This window comes from Rhipicephalus sanguineus, chromosome 11 (assembly GCF_013339695.2).
Source record: "Rhipicephalus sanguineus isolate Rsan-2018 chromosome 11, BIME_Rsan_1.4, whole genome shotgun sequence".
Taxonomy (NCBI): Eukaryota; Metazoa; Arthropoda; class Arachnida; order Ixodida; family Ixodidae; genus Rhipicephalus; species Rhipicephalus sanguineus.
Window position 1 is genome coordinate 65,686,237 of NC_051186.1, and position 27,868 is coordinate 65,714,104.

The 27,868-nt window shown below is 44.8% G+C and overlaps 3 protein-coding genes across 5 annotated transcripts in view; all 3 read left to right on the plus strand.

The window, feature by feature from the left end:
• The window catches only part of LOC119373785 (papilin-like), a 50,296-nt gene extending 31,478 nt beyond the window's left edge, over positions 1 to 18,818 (plus strand). Inside the window, exons 18-26 of one of the 3 annotated variants that reach the window (XM_049410779.1) lie at positions 893 to 940; positions 3,355 to 3,525; positions 6,235 to 6,527; positions 7,269 to 7,359; positions 8,065 to 8,229; positions 9,428 to 9,496; positions 10,259 to 10,555; positions 17,344 to 17,614; positions 18,599 to 18,818. In XM_049410779.1, the coding sequence (XP_049266736.1) occupies positions 893 to 940; positions 3,355 to 3,525; positions 6,235 to 6,527; positions 7,269 to 7,359; positions 8,065 to 8,229; positions 9,428 to 9,496; positions 10,259 to 10,555; positions 17,344 to 17,549 (1,340 nt within the window). In that variant the 3' untranslated portion in view covers positions 17,550 to 17,614; positions 18,599 to 18,818. Of the gene's footprint in view, positions 1 to 892; positions 941 to 3,354; positions 3,526 to 6,234; positions 6,528 to 7,268; positions 7,360 to 8,064; positions 8,230 to 9,427; positions 9,497 to 10,258; positions 10,556 to 13,444; positions 14,918 to 17,343; positions 17,615 to 18,598 lie in introns of those variants that run through there. The other 2 variants (XM_037643840.2, XM_049410778.1) reach the window with 2 other exon arrangements.
• Positions 17,608 to 19,032, plus strand: LOC125756407 (aspartate and glycine-rich protein-like). The gene is made up of 2 exons (XM_049411154.1): positions 17,608 to 17,614; positions 18,599 to 19,032. Exons 1-2 carry the CDS (start codon positions 17,608 to 17,610, stop codon positions 19,030 to 19,032), a joined length of 441 nt encoding a protein of 146 aa, XP_049267111.1.
• A 5,791-nt stretch (positions 19,033 to 24,823) lies between these two features.
• On the plus strand, positions 24,824 to 27,566 carry LOC119375087 (uncharacterized). Its single transcript, XM_037645282.1, has 2 exons — positions 24,824 to 24,892; positions 27,015 to 27,566. Exons 1-2 carry the CDS (start codon positions 24,824 to 24,826, stop codon positions 27,564 to 27,566), a joined length of 621 nt encoding a protein of 206 aa, XP_037501210.1.
• The last annotated feature ends 302 nt before the right edge of the window (positions 27,567 to 27,868 follow it).

A 27,868-nucleotide genomic window follows, 5' to 3' on the forward strand; every position in this document is an offset into this window, starting at 1 on the left:
AACCTGACCGATTGTATAATATTACAAAAAAACTCCAAGAACCCTGTAAAGGCTGTAATCGAATATTAGTTAACAAATCTTACGTTACTGGTAAATGAAGTGCACTGACTATTTGCTTACCTTGTGTCCAAGGCACTGAAGGAACTAGGAGGGAATAAAGCACTCTTGCGTCAGTTCACTTTTAATTTGTAAAAAGAAAAAGGAATTTTAGAATCTGTTATTGTCACTGAAGATTTGCAGGGCTCTGTTGAAGCATTAATGTAGATGCATGAAATATTGTTCATGGTGCGCGACACGGCTTCAACTTCTTGAGCTGAATTGCTCCAAAAGGTGGACATTATTCGCACAACAAATCAAAATAGCTAAACCGTTCTTTCTGTCTAACTTGATAATCAATTACATTGCAGCATATATATTAGCAGCCCTTACGAACTGTGGGTGATAAATTCACAAATTGTGCATACTCGCAGTAAGTTTTGTAGTGTGTGTTCCCCGCCGAATGCATACTCTGCGGAACTTGTTAATTGTTTCGCTGTATGACACCTGGTGTGCAAGCATTCATGAGAATGTGCATGTGGTTAATTAGCATGCAAAGTAAGTCTCTTGGCACCTATGCCCATTGCTGTAACTGATCATAGCCATAACCATCCTTTTTATTAGTGGCATAACATTTGTCGTTGTCTAAATGTTTGACGGTGTCAGCACATTTGCTGATTTTGAGCAAGCGATTGTTTTAAACTGAAGCATTGAAAACGATGAAACTTGACTGCAGGAAAAATTTGAAAGACTTACTGAGGTTGCGCCTGTGCTTGGTGCCTCTTGACGTTTTGTTTGCATGACTTTTGTTGAACAGCTTTAAACTTGTTGCTGATTATCGTCTTGCCTTTTGTAGTAGATCCACCTGCACGGCATCCCACTAAACCCTGGCGTATTGGCAAAGGTAACACCTTTGTGTACTAACGTATACTTGCATGCTTTCTCCATTACCCTGTCTGCCCTCTGTTCTTGTAGCAATAAAACTGTTAAGTATGGTAAAGTTATTGTATACTGATACGGTACTTACACATGATCAGTAATACCATATTTTCTCGCGTATAACCCGCACCAAGAAAGGAAAAAAAATGTGGTTAAAAAGTGGTGCGGCAGGTTATATGCGTATGTTATTTTTCTTTTTGTAGTGTTAAAGTTAGGGGTGCTTGTATATGCAGGGGCGTGTTATATGCGAGAAAATACAGTATTTAGTACAGTCACCGACCGATTTTTCGGACGCCCTATTTTTCATGCCTGCCTGAATATCCGCACTGTGCCATAGCACCGTGACGCACTTCCTAGAGTCAATGTGTAACACCAACCGAAATTTCGGATGTTTGAAACCCTTCTCGTTCAATTTTCCGGATTTTTTTTTTTTGCTTGTGATCGCGAGTCGAAAGCTACCGAAAACCACTGAAAACGCAAACATCGCTGCCATTTTATGTTTCTGCAGCCGCGAACCCGCGTTGCATGCGTATCGTCAGCTGATCTGGTCGGTTCGCCTGCGGTGTCGCATGCGGTCGGTTGTGCTGTTTGCATCGCCGCTTCAAGAACCGATTGTGGTTTCATTGCGATTTCTTAGTGATGGTGCCGACACCACCTTCCTCATCCGCGTCCTCGACAAAAACTTCTAAGCAAGGAAATTACAGTCGATAAACGATGGAGAAGAGTGGGTACGGCAGCGTAGTGCCCCGCAGAATTAGACTGGCCAGTTTTGCAAGCCATTCTATAAATAAAGTGACTTTTTCTGCGTGAATTTGTTTTTTCGGACTGCCCGATTTTCCGGATGCCATCTCAGCCCCATGAAGGTCCGAGAAATTGGTTGGCGCCTGTATTGGTAATTTCTTTCTGTCGAAGCCCATGAGACAAAGAAAGGGTCGTAAAAGAATAAAAGATTGTCATCCACAGATTTGTAGTACGAAGCTGTTAATAAAATTCATACAGATTTTTCAGGACTAAAGCTCCCTAGCCGATCAAAATTTTATGCCCTCTGTAACTCAAACCCAGGACCAATGCCTTTTTGTAGGCTTGTGCGAATATTCGAGCACTTCGAATATTCGAAAGAATATTAAAGTATTCGAATTCGCTTCAGAACGAATTTAAATTATTGGAAATTTCAAAGTATTCGAAATGAGCGAAAGACATATACTATAAACCGCATGTAACCCCCTGTAAACATCGTTTCACTGCAGTAGAGGGGTACTATGCTGTGAGTACATCTATCCAGGGGATATCCACACTGCCACGAAGCCCCACATCAAGGTTAAATAAACATATTAACCTCACATCAATTCATCATTTTTTAAGTTTAAAAGCTCGTTATACCAGCTTATATGCTCTAAATAGAGTAAATTTTAAAATGTAACGTATTTTACAGGTTATCAAGTGCATTCTACCGAAAGTCAAATCCTGCTACTATTCGAGGTTGCTTCTATTTCCCTTTGAACCAAAAAGAGTGACATTTGCACATACCTTGTTTCAATATTAAAAATATATTGTGCAGGTTAGCTGGATCATGACAAATATGCTCTTTTTTTATAATATGTGATATATACTATTCGAATTCGATTCGAAATTATTCGACCAAATCACTATTTACTTTGAATTCGCTTCGAACCTAAAATTTAGTATTGGCACGAGCCTACTTTTTTGGAGCGGCCGCACTATGAGCTAACAAGAGGCTAGACAATTGCAGCTAAAGGCGAAATAACCGACAATGTGAAGCACAGGGGCACTTTTTTCTGTATTTAGTATTACTTAATACCGTATTTTCTCACGTATAACTCGTACACAATATACAGAAATCTCAGAGCTAAAGTTGAGGTGCATGTTAAATACGCGAATTTCACTGCTCAAGTTGGTCAAGGCACAGCTTCACGGTACTGCAAGGAACGCAGCTTCACGTCAGTACAAGGGGGTTTTTTTAAACATTTTATTGTTGCCAAGCCTGTGGGGGGGGGGGGGGGGGGGGGGTGCGGGTTATACACGAGAAAATATGGTGTTTTATCATAGTGCATTATAAGTGTAATAATTGGCTCAGTTTTGGGCTCCTCATTTAATGGGGACCACTTATGGATGTCCATTGCATGTGACGGTTTACTTTTGAAAGAAAAAAACATCTTTTTTTCTCAGAAAAATTATGTCTAAAAATCTCTGAAAGCGTTAACTGAAATGCACAATGCATTCTAACTAGAAGGACTAGTTATAACAACGAACAAATGTTTTCAAAGTTTAAGAACAATGGCGCACGGTGTACGGTGCAGTGGAGACAGTGTTAAGCGAGGCAGCGTTGAAAGCTGCAGAAGCTGCGACTGAACTGCGCAGGTGCATGCAAGAGAATGTCCGACCCTGGCAACTGCAATGAGGTGCATACTCGATGGTTCTACGACGTAAAGAGCGGCACCTGCCTGCCGTTCGTGTTCACTGGCTGTGGAGGCAATAAGAACCGGTTCAAGTCGCACGAAATCTGCATGAAGTTCTGCTCTGGGGTTACAAGTAGGTGGAGGTGCCGCTTGTGATCCCTCTTGCATGTAAAAATGGATGGTATACCCTCTTGTGCGTGCTGTACGCTTGCACACGTGCTAATGCGAGGTGGTTCCTGTTGCATGAACTTCGATGAAGTGGGTAGGAAGTGTAGTACACTGTGTGGCTTGTGATTGGGAGTAACTGAGCAGGCGTGCTAAGTTTAGCACGCCTTTTCAGGCTTAGCGAAGAGGCGTGCTAGGTTTGGAATCGTTATAAAGATTCTGCTTTCAGTATTCAACAGGTTCACGAAGTAGTGCGCATCTGCTGCACCTGTCATAGGCGGTTCAGCTTTGCAGTGAGAGTTGTTTAGCATGCTTTTGCTGACATAGATACCATCATCTTGTTTCCGTAAAGGGGTACTGACACGAAAATTTTCAGTTGTCGTTTTTGTTGCATCACATGAAAGAGGGGTCCTGTGACACAAATTAAGCTTGTCATTTCATCAGTTCTTCTGGTACTGTGGAATGCAACGATATCGTTGCGTAAGTCGCAACGCGAAAATCAAAGCTGTCATAATTTTATTGCAACGGCGAAACCACAATGGTTTCGGACTAGAGCAACACACAACGGCAATTGTTGTGATCGGAAGTGATGTTTCATTGCGTTGGAGTGACAACAATTACCGGTTGTTTTGAATGGCTTGACGCGACAAGTAACATGTAATAGTCATATGGTCCCAGCTAGGTCACACTATTGTTAACTAAAAGCTATAAAAGTGCTCTTTATACTTCCTCGGACACAAAAGGATTCCCGTTTTTAAATATGAAATTTTGAAAACAATTGCAAAACGATGCTAGGTGCACTGCACAACGGCCATCGTGGGGCGAGTCTTCCGGTATGTCTCTGTAAGAGGCGCAGTGATTGGAACCAGCCTTTGACATACATGGGAGAGTGAAATGTGAAAGGGAACATTTTTTTCCCATCCTCTGCTGGGGTTCTGAAGTTTGAAGACTAATATCTTGCGTTACCTGCACAAATTTCTATAATTCTTTTAGCATTTATCTCACTATCCAGCTCTACGCACACTCCAACGCTGCAGAACGCAAACGAAAAAACATTGCAGGGCCCCTTTGAGATCCTAGAAAATGTACTGGTAAGTATCAGTGCACTCTCGAAAATTAATTATAGCATGTTTTTAAAACCTAGTTTCAGTTCCTACTATACCCCGACGTCACGACACGGTATGGGCTTCTTGTCATGTGCTTGCGCATGATATCGTGATGTTTCCACAGCAGCTCCATTGCATGTCTCCGTTAATGACGCACAAGTGGCCATTTTGTGTGTTTTGGTACCTGACGTCATCGCAGCCAGCTGTACTGGTGCGTGAAGTCATCAGAATTGACAATGTAGCCTGGTCTCACGCTAGTGTCGATGTCAGTGGGTTCACCCTGTGAAAATCGACTTTAATATCGAAATAATATACCTTATCAGCATTTCCTGAGCCTCACACTTGCTGAGAGCCGTCTCTGTACACAGGAAATTTGTATGGCAGAATAAACTCAGCTTCGAAACCCGGTGTCAGTACCCCTTTAACGTAGAGGAAGCCAGCAGAAAAATAAACTGCTTCAGGGTAGTGCTGTTTAATCCTTGGTTCATGACATGCTAGCCATTGTGCTGTCATGGAGTTGTTGCTATTGCGTCATCGCTGTTATGGTCATCTGTGAGATTGTCCTCACACTGTCGTAGTTGCCATGCTGTAGGTGTCACTACTGTTGTTCTATGTACAGTATCGGAGACTGTCACCATTATCCTGCCATCATTTCAGTGGTCTGGTGCTCACGTCATATTCATTGTCATTTCCTTCATCGTACTGCCATTGTCACAGTCCGTCACCATCACAGCAGTGGCAGATGCCTTGGTTGTCACTTGAGGCTTTCGTTTGAGCAGCTGTGGATAATTTCTTTGATTAGAAGACACTGTGAGAGTCTTGTGCATGAGTACGCTTACCATTAGTTTTGCTTTTACACATTGTCAAATCCACTGGCAGGACGAGGCACACATTGTGTGAGCAAATGCATTAATTGTGATTACTCCTGGGATGCAATTTTATTGTTATTTGAAGACCAAAGTATTGCCATCAGTTAAAATAACAGCAGCAACTGCAAGTAGAGCCTAGACTGTTGGCGAGAATGTGCCTACATGTTGTTTCGTAACAGTTTCAAAAACTGCAAAGGTGAACATTCAGCGGATATCTGCCCGGTCGGGGACAACTGAATTACAAAGAAGGAAAACTGCAACCAAAATTTATTTTAAATTTAAAAAACCTCACGTGCGTATGTGTTTTGTTGACTTGCACTCATGGTTGAGTTTTCAAGCTAGCACTTGGGAGCTCGCAACTCCCACCTGCATTCTGGCTCAGTATAGCAGGAAGTATTCTTGCGTGCATTTCCAGTGGAGGCACAATGTTGCCAGAAAACGGAAAGCGCCAGCTAAGGGCAGCTTTGAGAAATGCTTACATCACGAGTCCTTCAGAGGCGGGTGGTTTGAATTGCGCTAACTGTTCGCGGACCACTATAACGTGATTTTCTTGCACACTGAGCATTTTCTTGGCACGAAACAAGCACTATGAGGTTTCAAAAGTCAACGCCGACTTGATATTCGCCTTTAGTGTCTCTTTAAGAAAGCTGAATTCTTCGCCCCACAACTTGAGGCATCGCTATGACCCTGGCACACTTGCAGTGGACACCCCCGACTACGAAGTATACGAGCCGGACACGGACGACAAGCGGATGCCACCAACACCTTCTCGAGGGCACGCGGGACCAGAGGAGGAGTTAGACCCACGTGCGAAGCCACCAATGCCGGTTACACCGTTTCCAGAACCGTTCCCACTGACGCCGGCAGCTCCACCACAGACGCCGGCGCCAGAGTGCCTCCCGTCGAACTGCGAGGAGCTACAGTGTCCCCTTGGGAAGAACCAGACCGTGGACCACCGGGGATGCGTCCAGTGTCGCTGCAGCAACCCTTGTGAGGTGAGTGTGGTCTGCTGTCGGTGTTGCTGTTATTGTTGCCACTGCTGATACTGGGGAGGTGGCAGCAGCAGCTGTATTGTTGGTGTTAACGACAGCTTCTGTGGTGATAGGCATACATCGCAAATAACAGTGCAAAAAACGAGACGAGGCATACAGAAGAGGAGTGACAAGAACAAGCGCTTGTTCTCGTCACTCCTCTTCTGTGTGCCTCGTCTTGTTTTTTACGTTGTTTGTGATGGATTCATACCAATTAGCCCAGCTAGCGACACCTCTGTGATAGGCATAGAATGAAGCCATAGTGGCGAATGGAAAGTGAGATAGCAGAAATAAAGGAGGGCCAGGGATGATGCGCTAAGCAAAGATTAAAAAAAAAATGAATACGTGTGCTTTTTCTTCGTGGACTAACTTGGCTCGGCAGTTGTTAAGGTTTCACTAAACAGAAATGAGTTGAGCTGGGTTAACCAATCACACGTCTTGAAGAAGGTCAGTTTTACAATGAGTAAATATCAAAGCTAAAACGGATGCTGATCACAAACATAAAAATGAAGGTAACAAGAGATTTCGGCACCAGTTTCAATTCTCTTGCTTAGTGAGCAAGGTTGTCATACCCTTGCTCATAACCATAGCAAGTTTGACTACCCTACATTGAAGCACTACATAGCAGTTCTCGAAGACCTGGGGGTTTTGTAGGCAACTAAAAAATTACAGCTACAGCTAAGGTGCTTGCGTTTTTTTTTTCAGACCTTTTCGTGCCACGAAGCAGAGCTTTGCAGGATTGAGGCATACCGAAGTGCCGATGGCACACCCAACTACCGACCGGTGTGTCGCCTGGGTGAGCATTTGCTGTTGAGTCTTTGAAGTTTATTATAGAATTTTTTTGAAGAACACTATGCACTTAGCACACTTTCCAGGGTTCATCAGATTTGCTCAAGGGTCCCGAACGAGTTCAGTAGCATGAAAAAAGAACTTGGGTGATGAGTGGTATGTCAAATGCAGACATTGGATAACAAGTATTCAGAATACTGAAATTATGGACATGTATGAACATGTAATAGTAACATAATAGATGTTCACTTTTACCTAATAATTTGGTTTCTTGTTTATAAATGGTTGTGCAGATGAATAAGACTATAGAAAATTAGATCATCATATACAGGTGTATGTGTGAACAGCCAGGAAAAAATGACCAACTACAAATTAATGTGAAATTGATTATTGTGCTGCACATTTATGCCAAAAAATGTTAATCACTCAGCCACTATGCTGCGACGAATAACTGCTTGTTTTGGAAAAGGACTCTCATCCATGGGTGTCGGCAGGATTCTGTCTTGGGGGGGTGCAAACCCATGTTGCATCACGGTAGGGGAGGGAGGGAGTGCTTGGCTATTGGGCAAGTGCCCCGTTTGCACCCCCCTGCCGATGCCAATGCACTCATCTCAAGCTTTTTTTTGCTGTTTGATTAGATATTCTGCGTAGCTCAATGTGGCACTTTTGGATGTGGAATTTCACTGTAACACGAGTTCTGACCGTTGACCAGTGAACAAGCCCGGCCACTGCCCCGTAGCCGAAGTCGAAGCGCAACCCGCAGCCGTGGTCCGAGCCGACTGCCGGGACGTTTGCCGCGTGGACGCCGACTGTCGCGACGTCCACAAGTGCTGCTACAATGGCTGCGCTCATGTCTGTGTCCAGGCCGTTGTTACAGGTTGGATTTCTTGCTTCACGTAAACTGTGTTTGTCTGTGTCCTCGCACCCGCGTACGTCCTTTTTTGTGGGAGTGAACGTGTCTTCTTTACGTTCTGGCGAGTTCTTTTATGTAGGGAATTTTCAATTCTTTCACTCTTTGTTTTGCTTTAAAGGGGCCCTGCAACACTTTTTCAAGTAATCGTCTAATGGCTTCATTAAGAGGGCTCATTGCATCACGAATCGACTGCCGCAAAAATTTTTAGAATCCGTCTAGTACGAACGGAGTTACAGGGATTTGCCGCATGCTTTAAGCGCTTTCTCTCTCCTTTCATACCAGCGCGCGCGCTAAAAGCTACGCAGGGAGGGGGATGACAAGGGGGCAAGAAGATGTGTCCATTCGTCAGCGCGCGTCATCACCTTGAGCACTTTCTGTTCATTTTCTCTTCAAACGCGCAGCTTACTTTTAGTGTGATTGCGAGGGCGCGGGCATGTGGCGGCATCCCGTGGCGGCCACACTAACTATGCAGCTCACGATGCTCAAATTAGCCCACAGCCATGGACTTTGGGTATATGGCGCAGTAATTTGGGTATATGGCATCATTTGTTGAGAGAAGAGGAAGCGATTTCCAGCTGACTTTGAGAATGAATTGTAAATCTCAGGCTGGCGTGCTGCACTATAATGTTTGGCTCGCGTGTTCTCAGGAGCCTCGACTACTGATCGGCAGCGTTTTTTGACCATGCTGGAAAAGTATTGCAGGGCCCCTTTAAGAATACCATAAGCTTTTGAAGCTGCAGTTCTCGATATTGCTCTCTTCAGACAAACAAAAGCACACTCACCATTTTTCATAAGGTTGTGCTTTTTGAGGCTTGGTTTTGCCACTCGAGCATCTTGCCCGACTATCAATTTAGATTCGATTTATCATTGCACATTCAAGCAAGATCCAGATATAGCGTGCTTCTAATAACTTGAACTCAATTAATTTGCAGTCTGCATTTTAATTGTTCAGAAGCAGCCAATCTGGGACCTAAGTATGTTAGACACATCTGATAACCTCAGTTGCTCATGCATGTCCTATGGAGTAATATAATGGGAACCAATAATAATATTCAGTGTTAACGTACCTTACTGCTGGCAGAAAAGATACGTACTACTCTTTTAGGGTATATATTATCAGATTAAAAGTCACGTAGGAATGAGTGAAAATATTTCTTTGCAGAGAGCACCACCATTCACACGTCCACGACAACGCAGGCTCCAATTCTGACCGCTGAGCCAACAACTGAAGGTGAGGCACCTGCTGCTTTTTAATATTATGCCTACTTGCATAAGGAAGCAGCACTGCCTCTGTCAATCAACAGTGTCAGTGTGTGTCAAAAGTGCAACTAGAGTTTAGATGGAGTAACACTTCAACAATAGGGCTCATGGCTCATTGACCTGAGGATTCATTCATTCATTCATTCATTCATTCATTCATTCATTCATTCATTTTCTTTATTCTTCACACAATTGCATTTGCTTATTATGAAAGAGGCGAAGAAGCAACACCGTGACTTGACAGCTTGAAGGGATCCTTCGTCTTATTTGTGGCGTCCACAGCAACCGATAAAGAGTGTTGACAATTAATGAAAGAAACACGGATACCCTCACAGATAACGTTATGTACTGCAGCAAAAGTAAAAGCGGTACTGCCAGAAGCATGTGCTGCATATTGAGGACAAACAAAAGAAAATACGTATCAGTACGTAGCCGAGATATGTCACATGTAGCATTTATTTTTTTGTCAACGAAAAGATTGTTTTATATGTCGGTGATATCGTTAATGGCTTAATCCAGATAGTACATAACATGGCTAGTTGTGTGGGGCTAATGTCGGCAGCGTCAATTTCAGATATAAAATAATTAGCATTTTGAGGGAAAGAATTTTCTGGCATTTTCATGCCACTGTTATTTCTACACTAGGATTTTTCATGGTCTACAACTCTACAACAAAAAGCAGATTAACTCTTGGTTAATCTCATTGAAAATAATCCAGCTTGATTTTCTGCAGCCCTGTCTCCACCAGTGCACCAGCCATCACAAATGGTTGCACAAGCAAAGCCCGAAGTGACGGCCAACGCCGGCTCCGACGTTACGCTGTCGTGCCTCGACCGACCGTTCCTGATAGTGTCTGTAGAGTGGACCTTCCGTGACGAGCTGGTTGAGAGCAATGAGGGGCGCTTCAAGATCTTGGTCGACGGCTCGCTGCACATCTCCCAGCTGACGGGTGACGACGCTGGTCCCTATCGGTGCACTGCTGACGACGGGCACCAGAAGGTGTCGCACGTCACCAACCTCGTTGTTTATGGTGAGTTTAGAAGATACTGTACGTTCATGACTCATTCGTTTTTCTTTGCCTCCCAAGCACATTTCAGCAAACCATCGAGTGTCGAGGCAGCGAGTCTTGTCAATGGGCGTCATCAACAAAAGCCCTGACATTGCAAATGTGTCTGACGTCAAGATTTTGACGTTATAAGTGTAATGTCGTTTGTATGCTCATGCAATGTGTGCCTTCGCAGTTCACACATTGTCTCCAACGAATGAAACTGATTACCTAAGCACATGGTTTTTGGTCATTGAAATGCAATATGATGCCAGTGAAGCTATCAGCACTTAAAGAAAATGTGTGATATGTCACGTTGCTTTCGTGCTTTGAGCAACCTTCGAATGCATAGAATGCTTCATGACAGGGAACACTGCGCTGGAGGCAGCACACTCGTATTCGTATTTAATTTGTCACTGGCTGTAGGCCTGTTTTACGCAGCTGTGCACTATTGGCCATGACTCTGTGACAAACAGCTTATTGCTAGTGTACCATCTGAATTTGTGGAGTATAGGTCACATGGCACTAACTACACTTTGTAGCTTCAGAGGGCATAGACGGTGAGCATCTAGAGTCGGAAGCACTGGTAATGCAACAGAAACCTCACTGGAAGGCGTATGGCCTGCTCAGGCTTTGGGTGGTCATACAAGTTGTATACATGGCATAAAAAAAGCAGCAATAGGGGCCAGTTGGTTATACATTGTCTTGAAATTATCACATTGTAATATAAGGAGACAGACTAGTATACGTGAACACACAACGCAAAGTGCAAACTAATTATTGGAATGTTTGTTCGTTTCTGCTCTGTGTTGCTGCTTGTTCGCGCATTCGCGGTCCTTTTATCTTACAGCGTGAATATTTTCAGGCAATTACATGGTGTGTGTCCATAACCTGCCAGATTTGTTTTATACTATTGGACGAAGAGTCATGGTCTCTTCATCTGCCTTGAAGGACGGCCTTACTTCGATGAAAGAACATTTCAAAAAGAATGAAATGTGCTGATTAGCAAAGCCAGTTTGGCTCGCGCATTTACTTGATTCACTCGCCACTGTGCCTTAGTAGTGGTTATGGTGGACCGTCATCGAGGGCAAGGTCACGGGTTTGATTCACATCCGCAGCATGTTGTTTTCCAATGGAAGGGAAATGCAAAGTGCATTGGGGCTTCATTGCATGTTGAAATAAACCTAGATATCAAAACTTAATCAGGAGTTCTCCACTCATCTCTTAAGTTTTGTTGGTCTCCAGTAAAACTTCATTGGTCAGTTGCTTGCCTGATACGTATTTGTGTGTGGGCTCTTGGAATGCTGCTAAAAATGCCGCCTAAGCAAAGCACTGTAGTACTGCATAGAAGGGAGGTAATGTGCAGTACTCTAGTGTGCTATGTACCACTGACCACTTGTCTAACGTCCAGCTGACTGCATGCCCAGATACTAATAGAGATTGCATGTAAACCTGTGCATTTTGGTTGTGTAAGATCCTATCGTGTGCACGTCAGTGTTACCTTCTTTGGCGTCTTTTTACTGCAAAGTCCTTTATTTACATAGTTGTAGCATCAAAGTTCAATTCAAGCTTATTGAAACATAGTGTAGTGAAGATGTAGGAGGGTTCAGTATATGTTCAGTTGAACCTGGACGTATCGAAGTTGAAGGAGATTGTAAAATAGTTCAACATACTATTCATAATTTGATACGTACAAGACATATATGCCCCACATAATATGCTTCACTGCACTACTTGCGTGCTTCACTGCATTACATTGCCATGTTGCAGCAAAGCTAAAGCAAATTTACCGTTATAAAGTTTGTGAAAGCTGGAACGCCTACCACGTTTGCTTGCGTGATACCAGCTCTAGTGTCAAATGTTCACTGCTGCTGGAAACTTTTGGATAAATTAATTAGGGGTAATTAATGGTACCACTAATGAATCTATCTGGCACATACCACTAAAATTCCATGGCGGTTTAACGGCAGGTGCGTAATAAACGTGCTAGCGTTGCACTTAATTGCCCTAATGACCTTGAGCCAACATTACTCAACATAGTTCTTTTTTTTCTTCTTTACCCACCATCACCTTTCCTCTTAGCTTTCTAGCGGGACCTACATATTGTGTTGGAGTAGTATTTCGGTCACAGATCAGCAGCATAAAAGGCTCGTTCACACCTGCGACTTGCACCAGTCACTCGACCAAGTTAGCTCCAAAGTGATCGGTCGCAAATGGCCTTTTGGTTGCGAACCGACAGCTTTGGCTCAGTCGCCCGACTGCTGGCGCAAACCTCTGAACCAATAAAATGCACAGGAACAGGACATCAACTTATTTTACAGAGCAGTGGCAATGTGAGCAGACGCAAATTTGGTGTGGAGACAGGTATAGGCAGCATGCAAGCGTGAATATTGGTAGCCTTGAGTTGCTTTTTGGTTGCCAGTCACAAATGGTAGCGCGACCAATGCTAGTCGCAAGTGTGAATGTACATTAACCTCTATATAACGAAACATCAGATGTAACAAAGTACTATGTTCTATATGTTTTCGGTCAGTATCGGCATGTAACGAATATATGCTTATCATATGTATTCAATATAACAAAGACATTTTAGCATGAAATGTGACTGTCAAAATGAGGTTTGGCTTCGTACAGTGCATGACTCTTTTCTACGTACTCACTATCTCTTGCACGTTGAAATGCAGTAAAGCATCTTTGATGAATTGCATGAGTGTGCTACCTCTATTGTCACTAAAACTGCGAACTGCCATTACAAATGGTACACTAACCCTGCATGTGCCATCTTCTTTCCTCCTTGCAACCCATTTCCTGTCTCCCCTCGACGCATGGTTCCCGTCACTGCACACTCGCCATCTCAATAACCCTCGCCACCAGTGCCGGCCACAATCAAGCCCTCGAGCGCGACAGTGACCGTGACCGTGTCAGAAACGGCACGGATGTCCTGCTTGGCCGTCGGCTACCCAACGCCCGTCGTACAGTGGTACCACAACTCCAAGCAGCTGCCGCAGCGGAGCGCGCGCTACGCCCAACTCCCCGACTTCACACTCGCAGTCCGAAACGTCACTCAAGTAGACGAGGGCATTTACATGTGCCGCGCGTACAATTACCACGGCCAGCCGGCCGTCTGGAAGGTGTCCTCTCACGGTGCTGCCATTGCGCCGGGACGCGACGGTGCCGGGACGGCGCCGGCGCCGCGGCCACGGCTCGCGAAGTGCCTTGTTTCGCCGCACGGGCCGGAAAATATACCTGACCGGCAATGGTGCGTAGCCACGCGCGGGTGGTGCGAGTGTTATTGGGAGTGTATTCGCTGTATTACCGGCATGACCCAACTGAATATGTTGGTCGTGCCTCCGAGCTTTTTGAGAACTTCAGGGAACTGTATACATAGCCAAAGTGCCTCACTTCAGATCTTTTTTTTACCTGTATAGTGGTCGTTGGCGCGGCGACATATGAGCTCAAATTGAGCACATTTTATGCTGGGGCTAGTGTAGCATAGTTCGCCTTTGCACAGTTATCAATGTAACTACAGGTTGTAGATTAGAGGCAATCACAACTTTTATCGCATGTTAAAGGAATTCAAAATGTGAGGTTCTTACTGAACGGCCTCTTGGAAACCTGTTCTTACTAACATATTGAACCGACTGGAAAGTTGTGCTTTCAGCCATAAGTCATACAATATTGGGAGTAACTTATTGCGCTCATAAATTTAAGTGAGTTCATTACTCCAGCAACACTGCAAGAAGAGTCACTATGCTAGGAAATTTTAGTTGGCCTGACATCTGCCTCTATATTTTTTTTGTCATGATGTCTGTACATATGTATGCATGCACTTTTCATTACATAAAAACATAGCCATACAAAATTTTGTTTTCCTTCTTCATTTTTTCCACCATTATTTGTGGATAGCCAAGGTCCTGGCACAGCCGTGGCCTGTAGAACATTAGAAGCTGCATACTGTCATATTCACAATAAAGAACTGCCTCAAGTAATTGAACTTTAGTCACGTCGGACACAACACAGCAGTATGGCAGTGTCATGCCATTCTGTTTGGCATCGAAAAAGTTCATAAAATCAGAACAATTTCGAAAGGCACGAGGATTGGTGCTGCAACGCTTTCAACGAGGTGTGCCATGTGATTGAGGTCTTTCCAGAATTGCATTCATGCATACGTGGATTTTCAAGGCATAGGCTGAGCACAGATCACTAATCAGAACTACAGAAGTTTTATCTCATCATTCCAAGTGCCTTGGTTGCAGCTCGTTGCAGTCACAGCCCACCTTCTCAGCAGGGCTGCAACATTACAGAACAGAATAAAAGATTTTTGAAAGCCAAGTGTACAGAGACGTCACTTCCAATAGGCTATTGTTGTACGTTTGGAAAATTATTTGTCACTTGGTGCTCGTGCATCTGGGAAGGTACGTGCTTGGCTTAAGTTGGCTGAATTGCAAAAAAAAAGACATGAACGGCTGTAAAAATAACTGTGCTGTAGAGTCGCTTAAGCTTGCTTCCAAGGCATGTCAGACGCTTGTAGACGATGGTATCTTTGCGCTTTTCACGCGTAAATAACATGCATTTAGTGAAAGGTGGGTGCTTTAAAAGAGCTCTATGCTACATCCTCAAGTGATAAAAGCTGTTTGTTTTGCAATGTAACCCCACACAAAGAAAGGGTGGGATCATACAAGTTCAATAACATTAGGGTTTTTTAACTAGTGCATTATGTTTTAACTATGAAACACTTCGCTTCCACAAAAGCAAACACATTTGTACCAAAAACCAGAGCAACCCTGAGTAATCCAAATTTAGCCTGGTGCCAAATGGCAAATGTTGCAGTTCTGTATGGCCCTTCTGTCCATTGACGTTTTTTTCAGTGGGATACACAGCTAGCTATATGATAGCTTGTGAAACTTAGGTTAAGAAAACTAAACTTGGGTGTTCTACCTCAGGGGGTTTCCACACAAAGGGAACCCCTGGTAATCTTGATGAGACAGCAAAATTGGTTTGAATAACCTTAAAGTTAAAAATAAAAGGACGTTCGTACTAAGATCCTAAAAGGTATTGCTAGTTTGGACGTATTTAATGAGGTCAAATGAAATGCAGGCTAAATAAACTGTTTTATGTGCGTAACATTGAAAGTGTGCACAGACCACAGGTGAGAGAGTGTTGCACATCCATGTAGTTCATTGTTTGTATGCAAAATTAGGGTGTTTTATGCTAAGTGCCTACCGCAATACAAAAGTTAGCGCAGTCTAACTGCTAGCGCAAATTAACCCAAGGCGGTTAACAACGGCGTCCCAAAGCAAGCAAAGTTTGGAACGCCAAGCTGGTTAGCGTCTTCGTGATGCACTGCATAGTCTAACGTTATTACAAGAAAGTCTCATGCAGCCTAAAATACATTTGCAACATTAGATAATGTGCATGTGCTCATTAAGTGTTAATGTCGGTGAGAAACATTTCACATTGATGTTAATTTAGTTAATTTGTCGTGACTTGCTATCTATGCATTGTTATGTGCTTGACTATACAAATATATCAAAATGATGTAACGTTCACAAGCTCATAAATGTCCATAGCATGCGCAAAAATGTACAGGTTGCAAAGACGATAAATAAGAACATAAGACATGTCTTTAGTATGTCTTTCAGTGCATGCCGTTCTCAAATGTGTCAAACTAACCCACCAGGACCTTCTCCAGATTAACAGGCATTAAAGCAATGAAAGTTTATGGCAATACGGTAATGATGCTTGTGAGGCGTGCCTTTTGTAATTGTGATTAAAGGAAAGCAGCCACTCCTAAGCTGATGCCGCTGTCACTTCTTTGTCTTTAACATGACTGCACTTGAATTTCATGCCCGTGATATTTCTTAATGACTGAGCTCTCTGTTGTACTGGTGGAGAAGCTCACCTGTGAAATGAAATTTCAGGAAAAATCACGCACCGTAATTAACTGTACAGCAAAAAAAAAAGGGCAAAAGCATGGTATACACTCAAACCTCGATATAACGAACACGGATGTAACGAATTATTGGTTATAACGAAGTAAATGAAGAATAGTGTTGTCATAGATACATTGTTACAAATAAAAGTTTATAACAAATTTTCGGATATAACGAAGTTATTTTCGTGGCAGATGTAACTTCGTTATAATGAAGTTTGAGTGTAGATGCTGAACTATGCGTGGGAGCTTTTGCCAGGCGAAAGATCAGAAAGTAGAGATATAAATAAAGAAAAAAAGTAGGCTGTAGATATTGTGCCACATACTCATTCCTCGCCACAGCTCCCTATTCTATGACCAACATTGAGTGCATTTCTTACGTCATATTGCCAGCCCATTGTCCAGTCTATGAATTGAGTGATGGGATTTCTCAGTCTGAGGGGCTTGATGACAGCCAAGTAATGACTGCATTAAACATTAATATTTATTGCAAGCAGCTTTACTGTGAGATTTACATAGGCTATGGGACTTCGAAAACGACTAATGTGCATGCAGATTCCTGCATGCATGCATGCATGTATATAAAGGGAAGCAGTTTTCTTACTTTTTTACAATTCAGATTTAATTTAGCAAGTACTGTGAGTAATGGCTATATTGCGAGTTAGTAAGTAAAGTGAGTTGAGTTAGTGAATGTGAGAGTTGAGTAAGAGATGCGACTGAAGTTACTAAGTGAAGTAAAGAGCGAGCGAGTGAGCAAATGAGTGAGTGTGTGCCCTCTTCATGTGTAATGTGACATCAGTTGAGTGCAGGCACTCACCAAACTATCTGCACCTCCTTGCAGAGGTGGTGACCGTCGACGTGGTGATAGCCACGGGTGAGAACCGCGTGGGCGCGCCACTGCAGCTGGACTGTTACGTGACGGGCGCTCCTGAACCACGCGTCTCCTGGCTGCACGATGGCAAGCAAGTCGAAACAGACGGTCATCACGTACTCATGGAGAACCACACGCTGTACATTCCGTCGGCGGCGATGTCGGACTGGAGGTGAATACTCCTGTCAGGCAGACAATGGCCACAGCAATGAATCCGTCTCGGTTCACATCGTCATGGATGGTGAGTGATTTGCAGTGACATATTAGGAGAGGGGGGCTGAGGGAGTGTTTTCTTTAGGTATCTTTGTGCCTTGCTTTGGGCATGGGCAAGGCATGCAGTGCAAAGGCAAGATGACTGCTGCTCATTAAGAGTAACAGACTGGATTCCAAGAGAAGGCAAACGTGTGAGGGGGAGGCAGAAAGTTAGGTGGGCATATGAGATTAAGAAGTTTGCAAGGACGACGTGGCTGCAGCAAGCACAGGACAGGGCTGATTGACGAAACATGGGAGAGGCCTGTGCCCTGCAGTGAGCGTAGTCAGGCTGATGACGATCTTTGTGCCACATCCGACAGATGCTAACTTTCGCCCTTTCATTAACCATGTTCCACTTTGTCGGTTTCTATAGAACTTGTCTCTAATTATCATCGTTCAAAAGAAGAAAAACTGGGTAGTTGATGTGTGTTTGCCATTAGTTGACAGTTTAAAGAATGCAGGGTTGAGACAGGATATTCTTGCTGTTTTAGCCTTTGTCCCTGGTGCTTTTCTCTGTCCGTAATCATAAAGTAGTATCAAGGCACGTAAGCAAAGGATATGACAGTGCTTGCTTTGGCCATATGTCGTGTCATGCCTTTCAGCGAATTTCACTAAATATCACAATGACGCTTTCTGACCTGTTGTAGTTAGGTAGTTAACAGCAGTGGGATACCCGTGTATTGTTTACAAACGGCCAGCAGTGAAGTTACGAGGAGTCAAAACATAAAATCTCTCAAAAGCCTTTAATTCTGTTTGATGCATTTCTATTCAATATTTATCAAAGAGAGATGGAAATTTTTGTAAGAGATCACCCCAAGTTATAACTGTCAACTTTAAAAAAAACTTGAAGCATGGTAAATCATTAGGCTGGTGAATTTGTCATAGAGGTGCCTTTCAGCTGTTGCTCTTGAGGGAAAGATGTCAGTAGAAGTTAAGTTCTCAGTGGCTTCAGTGAATGTCAAATTCTTTGCAGACATCTACGTTCCAGAGTCGTGCACCGACAGCCCCCGCTTTGCCAACTGCAACCTCATCGTACGTGCTCGCTACTGCACAAACAAGCATTACTCGAGGTTCTGTTGCCGTTCTTGCATGCTTGCCGGCCAAATTCATGCCGATGCCAATGGGTACACCAATGGCAACGGAAACGGCTACGGCAACGGAAACGGCTACAGCAACGGGAACGGCTACAGCAACGGAAACGGCTACAGTAATGGAAATGGCTACAGCAATGGGAATGGGAATGGCTACGGCAACGGATATGGCAATGGCTATAGAGGCGGCTTCAGCAATGGAAATGGCTTTGGCAATGGCTACGTTAATGGATACAGTACTGGAAACGGGCACAGTAATGGATACAGGAATTTCACCGGAAACGGGAACGGCAACAAGACCAACGAACTCGCCTAAGCGAATCTTGCCGAATCTGCAACTCAGGGTTGTTTTTTTTTCCAGGTCTCTTTATATTTGATTTTCAGTGGTCATTGCGTAAAATCTCTTCAGAGCTTGCAACGACCTTTTATTATAAGACATGTTCTGGGTATTATGGCACTTCGTACGGAGTTAGTTTGTTTGTCATTTTGTGCCATCGTATGATCTTGTCAACAGCATTTCTGCCCTCTGTACTCAATTCAGAGTCTAATACCAATACATTAGCTGGGAGTTCATGTGAAAAGCTCTGCTAAAACTTGTCAAATTCTGACCTGAAAGAAATACAGAGTTGTCAACATTGAGAACAGCATCAGGTTGACATTATTGGAAGGGAATGCTGGAGAGGCAATTGTTTGCCTATGCATCGACATCAGCTTCATCTGATCAGAACTGATTTTGAGAAAATATTTTCAATTTTCTTGAACACTGCCGTCTTAAATGTTTAATTCATTGCATCGTCTCATGCAATTAGCTATGTCTTATAGTTCCAGAGGCTGTAGTGTTCATTTGCATTACTTTTAAGTCTGTCAGTATGCTCTGACTCTTAGTGGTGTGATGCCATATGCATGCTGCATGTATTTACTCAATTACCACAAGGTCTCTCACCTTGTTTTTTTTTTCTTTACATGTATTGCTTTAACACTGCAGTACCTTGCAGAAGCCACATGGCTTCGTGTGCAATACGTCAAGCACCCGAAAATAACGAAAGACTTTGCCATGCAGTGTTAAATTAAAATAAAAGCATAGCATGTCATTACCTGTAGCATATGAATTTTCAAGAAATCAGGTACCGTTGAATCGCCAGTGCAGAGTAGCAGGCAACAAAAAATGGGGGATATGTTCCTTTTCCTTTTTTTTTTGCTTTATACATACATGAACTGCACTTAACGTGTAAACTGTGTTTGTGCAAGAGCTGTTACTTAATTTGAGTTTGTGGCCTACTCACTGCTACAAACGTGCCTATAGAGCTTGTGCCAGTTTTAAAGGGTTCCTGTTTTATTTGTGACTGAGTTCCTACTCTATACGGTATGCTTTGACATCACCAAGCAATTTTCATTTATTATGCGGTCATGGGGCTTCGTGAAGGCTGTTTATTAAACACTGCATGCTGAATTAAGGAACGTGTGTTCTCACACAGTGATCATTTTTTAACTCGTGCAGCGCAAAGTTTTGTAGATGCTGTTGACGGCCATTTTGTTTCTTGTCATCGCAGTATTATGCCTACGAGTTACGCTCCCCACGTAGTGTGTTCGGTGTGCCGTGCTTGCTTTAAAGAAAACACTTTTTTTTTTTTAATGAGTCCAGCGGCCACAAGTAATACGCATACTGCCATACATTGAATGCGTGTCTCGTTTTTACTTGTGAATACGTTTCGTTGTGGTGAGTTTCACCGGTTGATCCGAAGGAGATGCATGAATCGTGAATCTTCGAGCGAGTGAACTATCTCGAGAGTTCAAGTGTACCAGACATGACAGAAACACTTTGCTCCAGATCGAAGCTCATGTCGTTTGGTTACATTGTAACAGTTGAAGTGACGGAATCCTTTTGTTGTGCTCACTAAAATTCAACTACTGCCCTCATTTTGCCTTTCTGAAGGGTTCGTTCGAGGATTGTCACAAAGGAGGTGTGAGCCTCAAACGCAGCAAGTACAGATATCTGTGCAAGCAAACGGTAGCTTGTTCAAATGCTCGCAAGTGCTAAAATTAGAGCAAACTCAGCATTTCGGCTGGTGCAATCTACATGCAATTCCTTCAAAACCTCTCAGTCAGTCATCAAGAAAGTAGTTGTTATCTGCTACGGAGTAAGAACGTAATCTTAAAACAACAGTAGTGAAGATGAACACGTCCTAAGTTAACCAGTGCAAAAACAAGAAAGAAGTCTTCTGCTATGGGACGCAACAAAGCTGCCGTCTCTGGATCAACCAGTTGAATCTTCCGAACTGTTTTGCAATACCATACTCAACACTGCCAGCAGTGTCATATTAACAAGATGCTCTAGTCTGTAACCACCACCTCTCTCCAATGCATTCCACGAGAGATGAGCATGGAACAGCATTTGCGTTTATTTCTTTTTATATGTGTTTGTGTTGTCTTTACGGTAGTGTCCCCCTGAGTTTGTTTTCCATTTTGTTCATTTATGGGAGCAATTTTTTATTAGCCTGTAGTACAACGGGCTTTTCCTGCTTTTTATACTGGTTTACTTTGTTTTTAGAACTTTATTTTTGAGTGCTTTACTCCATAATTTGCTTGATCTAATGGTGCAAGAACTCGTGCACAGATCTGATCGTTAGCTGCGTGAAATTTCGCTTCACAATCATGAGCTCAAAGTCCAAAGCGTGGAAACTTTGCTGTTTCTGAACCTTACTTATTATCCCTTGCGGTAACTGTACTTCAGAGATAACCAGTCCTGATAAGTTGTCCCGCCTGTAAATGGTGCAGTTTTGCGTGTGCATACAGAGTACAGTGCAATCACTAAGCTTTGAACAGTGTAAGATTTCTGTTGCGTAAGGGATGTTTGCACATATTCTTTCTAAGAATGAAAAGGTCATTGCAGTTACATTATTTTGTTATCGGCTGCCATATTGTGAATGATCCAGTGTAGAAGATGCTACTTTCCTGTAAATCTTCCATGTCAATCTGCGAAGCCTCACTTCATCTCACAGCAGTACCATTAATGTACCGCAAGACCAAAAAAATCTCAACTCAGGTGTTGCGGAAGTGGGTAAAGTAAATTAACAGAATGTCTGTTGTTTCGTTAACATTGTATCTCTGCAAAATGCATGTCTTCAAACTTTCAGCAGCATTTACTGTGTTTTATTATTTTAAATGAACTTTCCTTTTCTAACCAGTTGTCTTAAGGAACAACTAGAGAGATAGATTAACAGCTAATTTGTCTGCATTGAAAGAACACCTTTAAAAAGTAAAGTTTCTTTGTGGTGAAATGGTTTTATTAGTGGAGATAATGAAGGCCAACATTTTTTTGTTGGATAATTAGCTCAAATCATCGTGCCAATGCCAATGTTCAGATGTCATGTGCTGCACAGTACTTTTTTGTACTTGTCTTCTTTTTAGTCCAAGTGCCAGAAGTACTGAAGTAACTTTTTTTCTTTTTGTTTCGGATGTCTTCATATATGCCATTATATTTCTGCATGTCTGGCCTGGTGATAACACTGGCACTGGCCAGATAACAGAATTGCATCACAGAAGGCTCGTGAGGGTATGTCAAAGCTGTGTTGAACAGTAATTTCAGGCTGCCAAGCCTGCCCTCACTTTAAGAACGGTCTAGTAGTAGTATTTCCAGTTACTGTAGTGAAATCCGTGACTCAAGCTTTGCTTATGTGTTCACGTCATTGCACGGTACGAAAAATCCTGATGTGGGCAAATCTTGTTGCACACATCTGCGCAAGCACAAGCATTACGATGCATTGACTTTGTGCAACATCGAAGGAGATTGGGTATTGTAAGACCCGCATGATATCAAACAAGGTTATGTACCATTTTGTCACAGGCACAGAGCTTGCTACAGGCCATGCATAAAAGCACAGTATCGTTTGTTTTATTTGTTCTACTTTACTGTACAGTATTATTTTTCTCAGCAGTCTTCTGCCCAAACAGGCTGTATCGGTGCACCCTGTTGCTTCAGTTTTATGTCTTGCATTGATCTGACAGTATTGTTTTCGTGAAACATATTTAAATGTACTTGGGCATTGGTGCTTTCGTGCACGAATGTCTCTTTTTTATGTTGTTTTTTTTACCCGTGGGACAAGTGCTTTCGCATGTATGTGTAATTGTCTTGTGTTGTACATATAAAAGATGAATTGGCAGTGTATTCTGGTTTGTTGTGTTCTTTGCGAGGAAGCTGTTCAGCGCAGCTCCTTAGCCAGGGGCTTTGTTTCACAACACACCTTCACACTTTTCTGTGCGACACATCACCTAATCACTCCTAAATAATTACTGGGGTTTGATAGTAATTACTGGTGCGTGCAGCACAAGACAGGGCCCCGACTTCTGCCACACGCATGGGGGCTGTTACTGAAAATGGCCGATGTCAACAGACTGTACAGACACTTGTGAAAGCGGGCAGATAATGCAGCAACCTTACCGGAAAGCTGGAACTGTTGGGACATGTTTAGCCACCAGATTTGGCAGCAGTCTGGCAACATACTTATGCAACCTATGCAATCATAGAGTTTATGAACCTCTTATGAGCACCAGTCCACTGCCTTGACCAGTCATAAGCCTGCCTCATACTCTTCGTGCCTTAGTGAGCCACTATTCTTGCACTGCGAGGAAGCCGTTGCACTGTGAGGAAGGAGCTGCACTGAACAGCTTCCTCACAGTGCTCATCGATGCATATTTTCCCTTCCAAATTCACTGGTGCACTGGCCAGCGCACGCTTTCTCTTTGATGTGTCTCGCAAACAAGATGTCTTGCCAGACGTCGCTTTGTGTTTAGCTAATTCAATTTTCGCTTGACAATGCGCTCTCTGGATTTGGCTATTATTCTTTGGTTAAAATGTACTCTGCCAAGCTGATGTCATGCAGGACAATGCCAGCACACACAAGGTACTGACAGAGGTTAGACTTTCACACCATTGAGCATTCTTGTACGGCATTGTGCGGCATAGATACCGTGGCCGTGACGGGGTGCCACCACTTGCACAGGAGCATACGTGTACACGTTACAGAGAATAAGTAACTGATTATGATTACAATTACTTCCTTTAAAATGTAATTGATTACAGTGGTCAATTACAGCCTCAGAAAAGAAATTACGCAATTACAGAAATGTAATCTGTTACTTTTGCGTTACTTTACTTCAAAACTTTATTGCCATCATGCAAGTTTACTCAAACTACAACAAACTACTGTGACTTGCATGGTAGAGAGAAGGCTGGAGGCTTGTGTTAAGGCTGGGAGGCTTACTGGTGGCTTCTGTGACATAGTGTTACACGTTAACTTTCAACAGGAGTTGTTTTTCAAAGTTGTTGCTGATTCTTCCACGTTTGCTCGTTAGAAGGTCAGCTACTAGACCGAACAATCTCGCAATGCACGCGCTGGAGGGAAGGGCGGTATTATAATGTAGTCTTATGTTTTCCTGAAAACCTTGCACACCAGCTTGTAGTGACGCAGGGTTTTCATGCTAGTGTCCATGTCCTCTACGAAGCGTCGTGCTTTGCTTTTGCTGGCGCTCGGGTAAGGCGTTGCAGGTAAGGCCAAGGAAAAGGTGAAAAAATAGGCTCTGTAGGGAACCCCCCTCTGACAGAACGAGGAGTCCCTACAGAGCGGTCACATAATTTTCAGGACGAAAACTGCCGTAGAAGACTGGTTCAACTTGACTTTGGAAAAAAAAAAAAATTGATTACCGGTAATCAATTACAAGTGATCGATTACTTGTAACTCGTTACGTACAACTTTGTACAGGTGCGATTGACATAGCCAGGGAGTTCAACACCCCTCCCCCGCCATACCCATTCCCAAAATTTTTTAATTTTGCATGTGTATAGATATATATATATATTGTGAGCGCTGACTGTGCCGTTCATCATCTTCACTTGTGCATACAAATCATCGTGATCATCATCATCGTGTTGGCTGGTCGGTGTTCGGTTTTTGGTTCGCGCGCCTTTGCTGTAAATATAACAATCGTTCTGTCGTACCTGACGTCGTCTCACAAGTGGTGGAGCGTGCTGTGATTCCCACGTCCTCTTGCTCTACCGGTCACCCCTGGAGCTCCGGTCTGGTCGACGTCTGTGCTCGCCAACAACATCCATGGCACAAAACGACGCATCTCCTGCCGTCGCTGCCGCGCCTGCTCAGCCTGCTGGGCCTCAGTACACCGTGAGTACCTCGCAGCGAGACCCTCCTGTATTTTCCGGCCTTCGTGGTGAGGACGTAGAAGAATGGCTGGACAATTACGACAGAACGATTGTTATATTTACAGCAAAGGCGCGCGAACCAAAAACCGAACACCGACCAGCCAACACGATGATGATGATCACGATGATTTGTATGCACAAGTGAAGATGATGAACGGCACAGTCAGCGCTCACACTATTTCCCCCCTTGACGAAAGCGGTCAGCAAGTCGTCCATTTAGGAAGGGTACGAACGCCGGATATAGGGCTTCAGGCGAGACACATGGGTGATCTCGGTACCGCGACGGCGGCGGTCCGAAGCCGAACTAACAGGAGCGACGCGATAGTTCACTGGGGAGGTTCGTTCAAGCACGGTGTAAGGGCCCAGGTATCTGTGAACGAATTTTTCACAGAGCCCCGGTGTACGAATAGGAGTCCAGAGGAGCACTTCGTCGCCTGGGTGGAAAGACACAACTCTACGTGTCTCATCGCGACGAACTTTCCTCTTGGCCTGAATGGCAGAGGTGTTGGCGCGGGCAATTTCACGGCAGCGGGTGACGCGGGCAGCGAACTCTTCTGGAAGGGACGCTGATGGGACAGAGGGCGCGGACAAGAAGCTGGTGTCCAGAACAAAAGACGGTGCACGGCCATACACGAGGAAAAACGGGCTGTAGCTTGTAGTGCGTTGTATGGCAGTATTGTAGGCAAACGTAACGAAAGGCAGTATTGTGTCCCAGTTCTTGTGATCGGGCTGAACATACATAGAGATCATGTCTGACAACGTTCGGTGAAAACGCTCGATGAGACCATTTGTCTGCGGGTGATAGGCCGAGGTGGTCTTATGGATGGTGTCAGAGGCCTGTAGGACTTCAGCGAGGACATGAGAAAGAAAGGTGTTGCCACGGTCACTAAGGAGAACTCGAGGGGCGCCGTGGCGCAAGATAATGGCACGCAGGACAAAGTCGGCGACTTCGGAGGCAGCACCTGAAGGAAGAGCGGCCGTCTCAGCGTAGCGAGTTAAGTGGTCTACGGCAGTAACGATCCAGCGATGACCGGCGGGTGTAATTGGAAGAGGTCCGTATAAGTCTATGCCCACGAACTCGAAGGGAGCGGACGGGCACGGTAGCGGTTGTAAAGGGCCGGCGGGAAGAGATGTCGAACGTTTTCGGTGCTGGCATGACGAACAGGACTCGACGTACTTGGAAACACTAGTGGAAAGGCCAGGCCAGAAGCAGCGAGTCTTGATGCGATCGTAGGTTTTATGAAAACCTAAGTGGCCAGCTGTCGGGTCGTCGTGAAAGGCTTCTAAAACTTGGAGTCGAAGTTGTGGTGAACTCTAAATGCGCCGCAGTGCAGCCGTGGCGCTGCCAGCGTGAGGAAGAACGACATTCCCTTTCCTCCCTCTGCGCCGTAACAAAGGCACGAAGGAGGCGCGGAGAGGGAGAGAAGGAAAACCAGTTCGCCGAGGCTGGTCGGATTCGCTCGCTGGATTTCAAGCAAGACGGACGTGCCGGCCGCGATGTCCTGGATTACTCCTCGTACCTCTCGCTGACCGGCGCCCCGTGACGGACTCCTCGCCCGCTATGCCGTGCGCCGCTCATCGTCGGGACCTTCTCCGTTTCGTCGGTGTTGTGCACTGTGCCTCTAGCTGTGTTTCGCGGACCCGTCCCTGAACTCCCGTGACCGTTTCCCAATCTTTCCTGTCCTCTTTTCTCTTCGTTGGATGGATGTGCTCCTCTCACTTTTCTCTCTATTTTCCTACTATTCTTTTATTCCCTCCTTACCCCCCACCCCTACAAGGCACTGCGCCGTGTCGCCTATAGGCAGACAGAAATTAGGTGTCTTTTTCCTTTCCTGAATAACCACAGAAGAAGCTAGTTGGTACCGAGACTCTCAACAACACGCCTCGTCTCTGCGTCGCTCACGCGTGCCAACAATTGGTGACCCGCAGTCCCGAACATGGAACACCACGACGCCGTCGCCAGCCCGACAGTAGCTGTGTTAGACGTGAAGCTTCCTCCCTTTTGGACCAGCGACCCGGCACTTTGGTTCGCCCAAGTAGAATCGCAGTTCGCCGCCCGCCGCATCACCGCCGACCACACCAAGTACCACCACGTGGTCGCCAACATCCCACCTGCCACAGCGAGCGAGGTGCGCGACATTCTGCTTGCCCCACCAGCCGAAGATGCCTATCGAGTGCTCAAAGAGACGCTGATTCGCCGTCTAACCCCTTCGGAGCCGGAGCGCCTGCAGCAGCTGCTACGCGAGAACGAACTGTGCGACCGCCGACCCAGCCAACTGTTGCGTCACATGCAGCAACTAGCGGGCTGCACAGCAGGTCTCGACAGTCGCCTGGTGCAGGAGCTTTTCCTTCAAAGACTGCCCGCAACCGTGCGGATAGGCGTCACGGCCTCCGGAGAGACGGACGTTTCCAAGATCGCCGAAATGGCTGACCGACTCATGGCCGTCGCCACGCCCATGGCCACGCCAGCAGTTGCCACGGTGCTCGCCGAAGCCTCGCCCTCTCCCGCCTTGTTGGAGATTCGTGCGGAAATTTCTCGCCTCGCCGACCGTCGCGGCGCTGCAGTCAAGCGGAAGCCAAAGCACACGGCGGAGTGCTACACAACAACAGCGGCAGCTGTGCTGGTACCACCGTAAGTTCGGTGATACTGCACGGAAATGCGTGCCGCCGTGCGAGAAATCGGGAAACGCGCCGAGCCAGCACTGACGGCGACAAGTGCCACCGGCTCAGCGGAAAGTCGCCCGTCGGTCTTCTTCCTGACTGATCGCGAGAAAGGTACCCGTTTCCTGGTCGACACTGGGGCAGAAGTGAGCGTTGTGCCGGCGTCGCCAGTCGATCGCAAAGGCCCGTGTTCGTCACCGTTGCAAGCTGTAAATAACACGACGATACCGGCGTACGGGCACCGCTCACTCTCGCTGGACCTGGGCTTCAAGAGGAC

Excerpts from the sequence above, each read along its gene's own strand:
- LOC119375087 (XM_037645282.1), top strand. The coding sequence starts at position 24,824 with ATGGCACAAAACGACGCATCTCCTGCCGTCGCTGCCGCGCCTGCTCAG. Across the intron at positions 24,893-27,014 it reads CTGCTGGGCCTCAGTACACC|TACCACCACGTGGTCGCCAA; the intron begins GTGAGTACCTCG and ends GACCACACCAAG.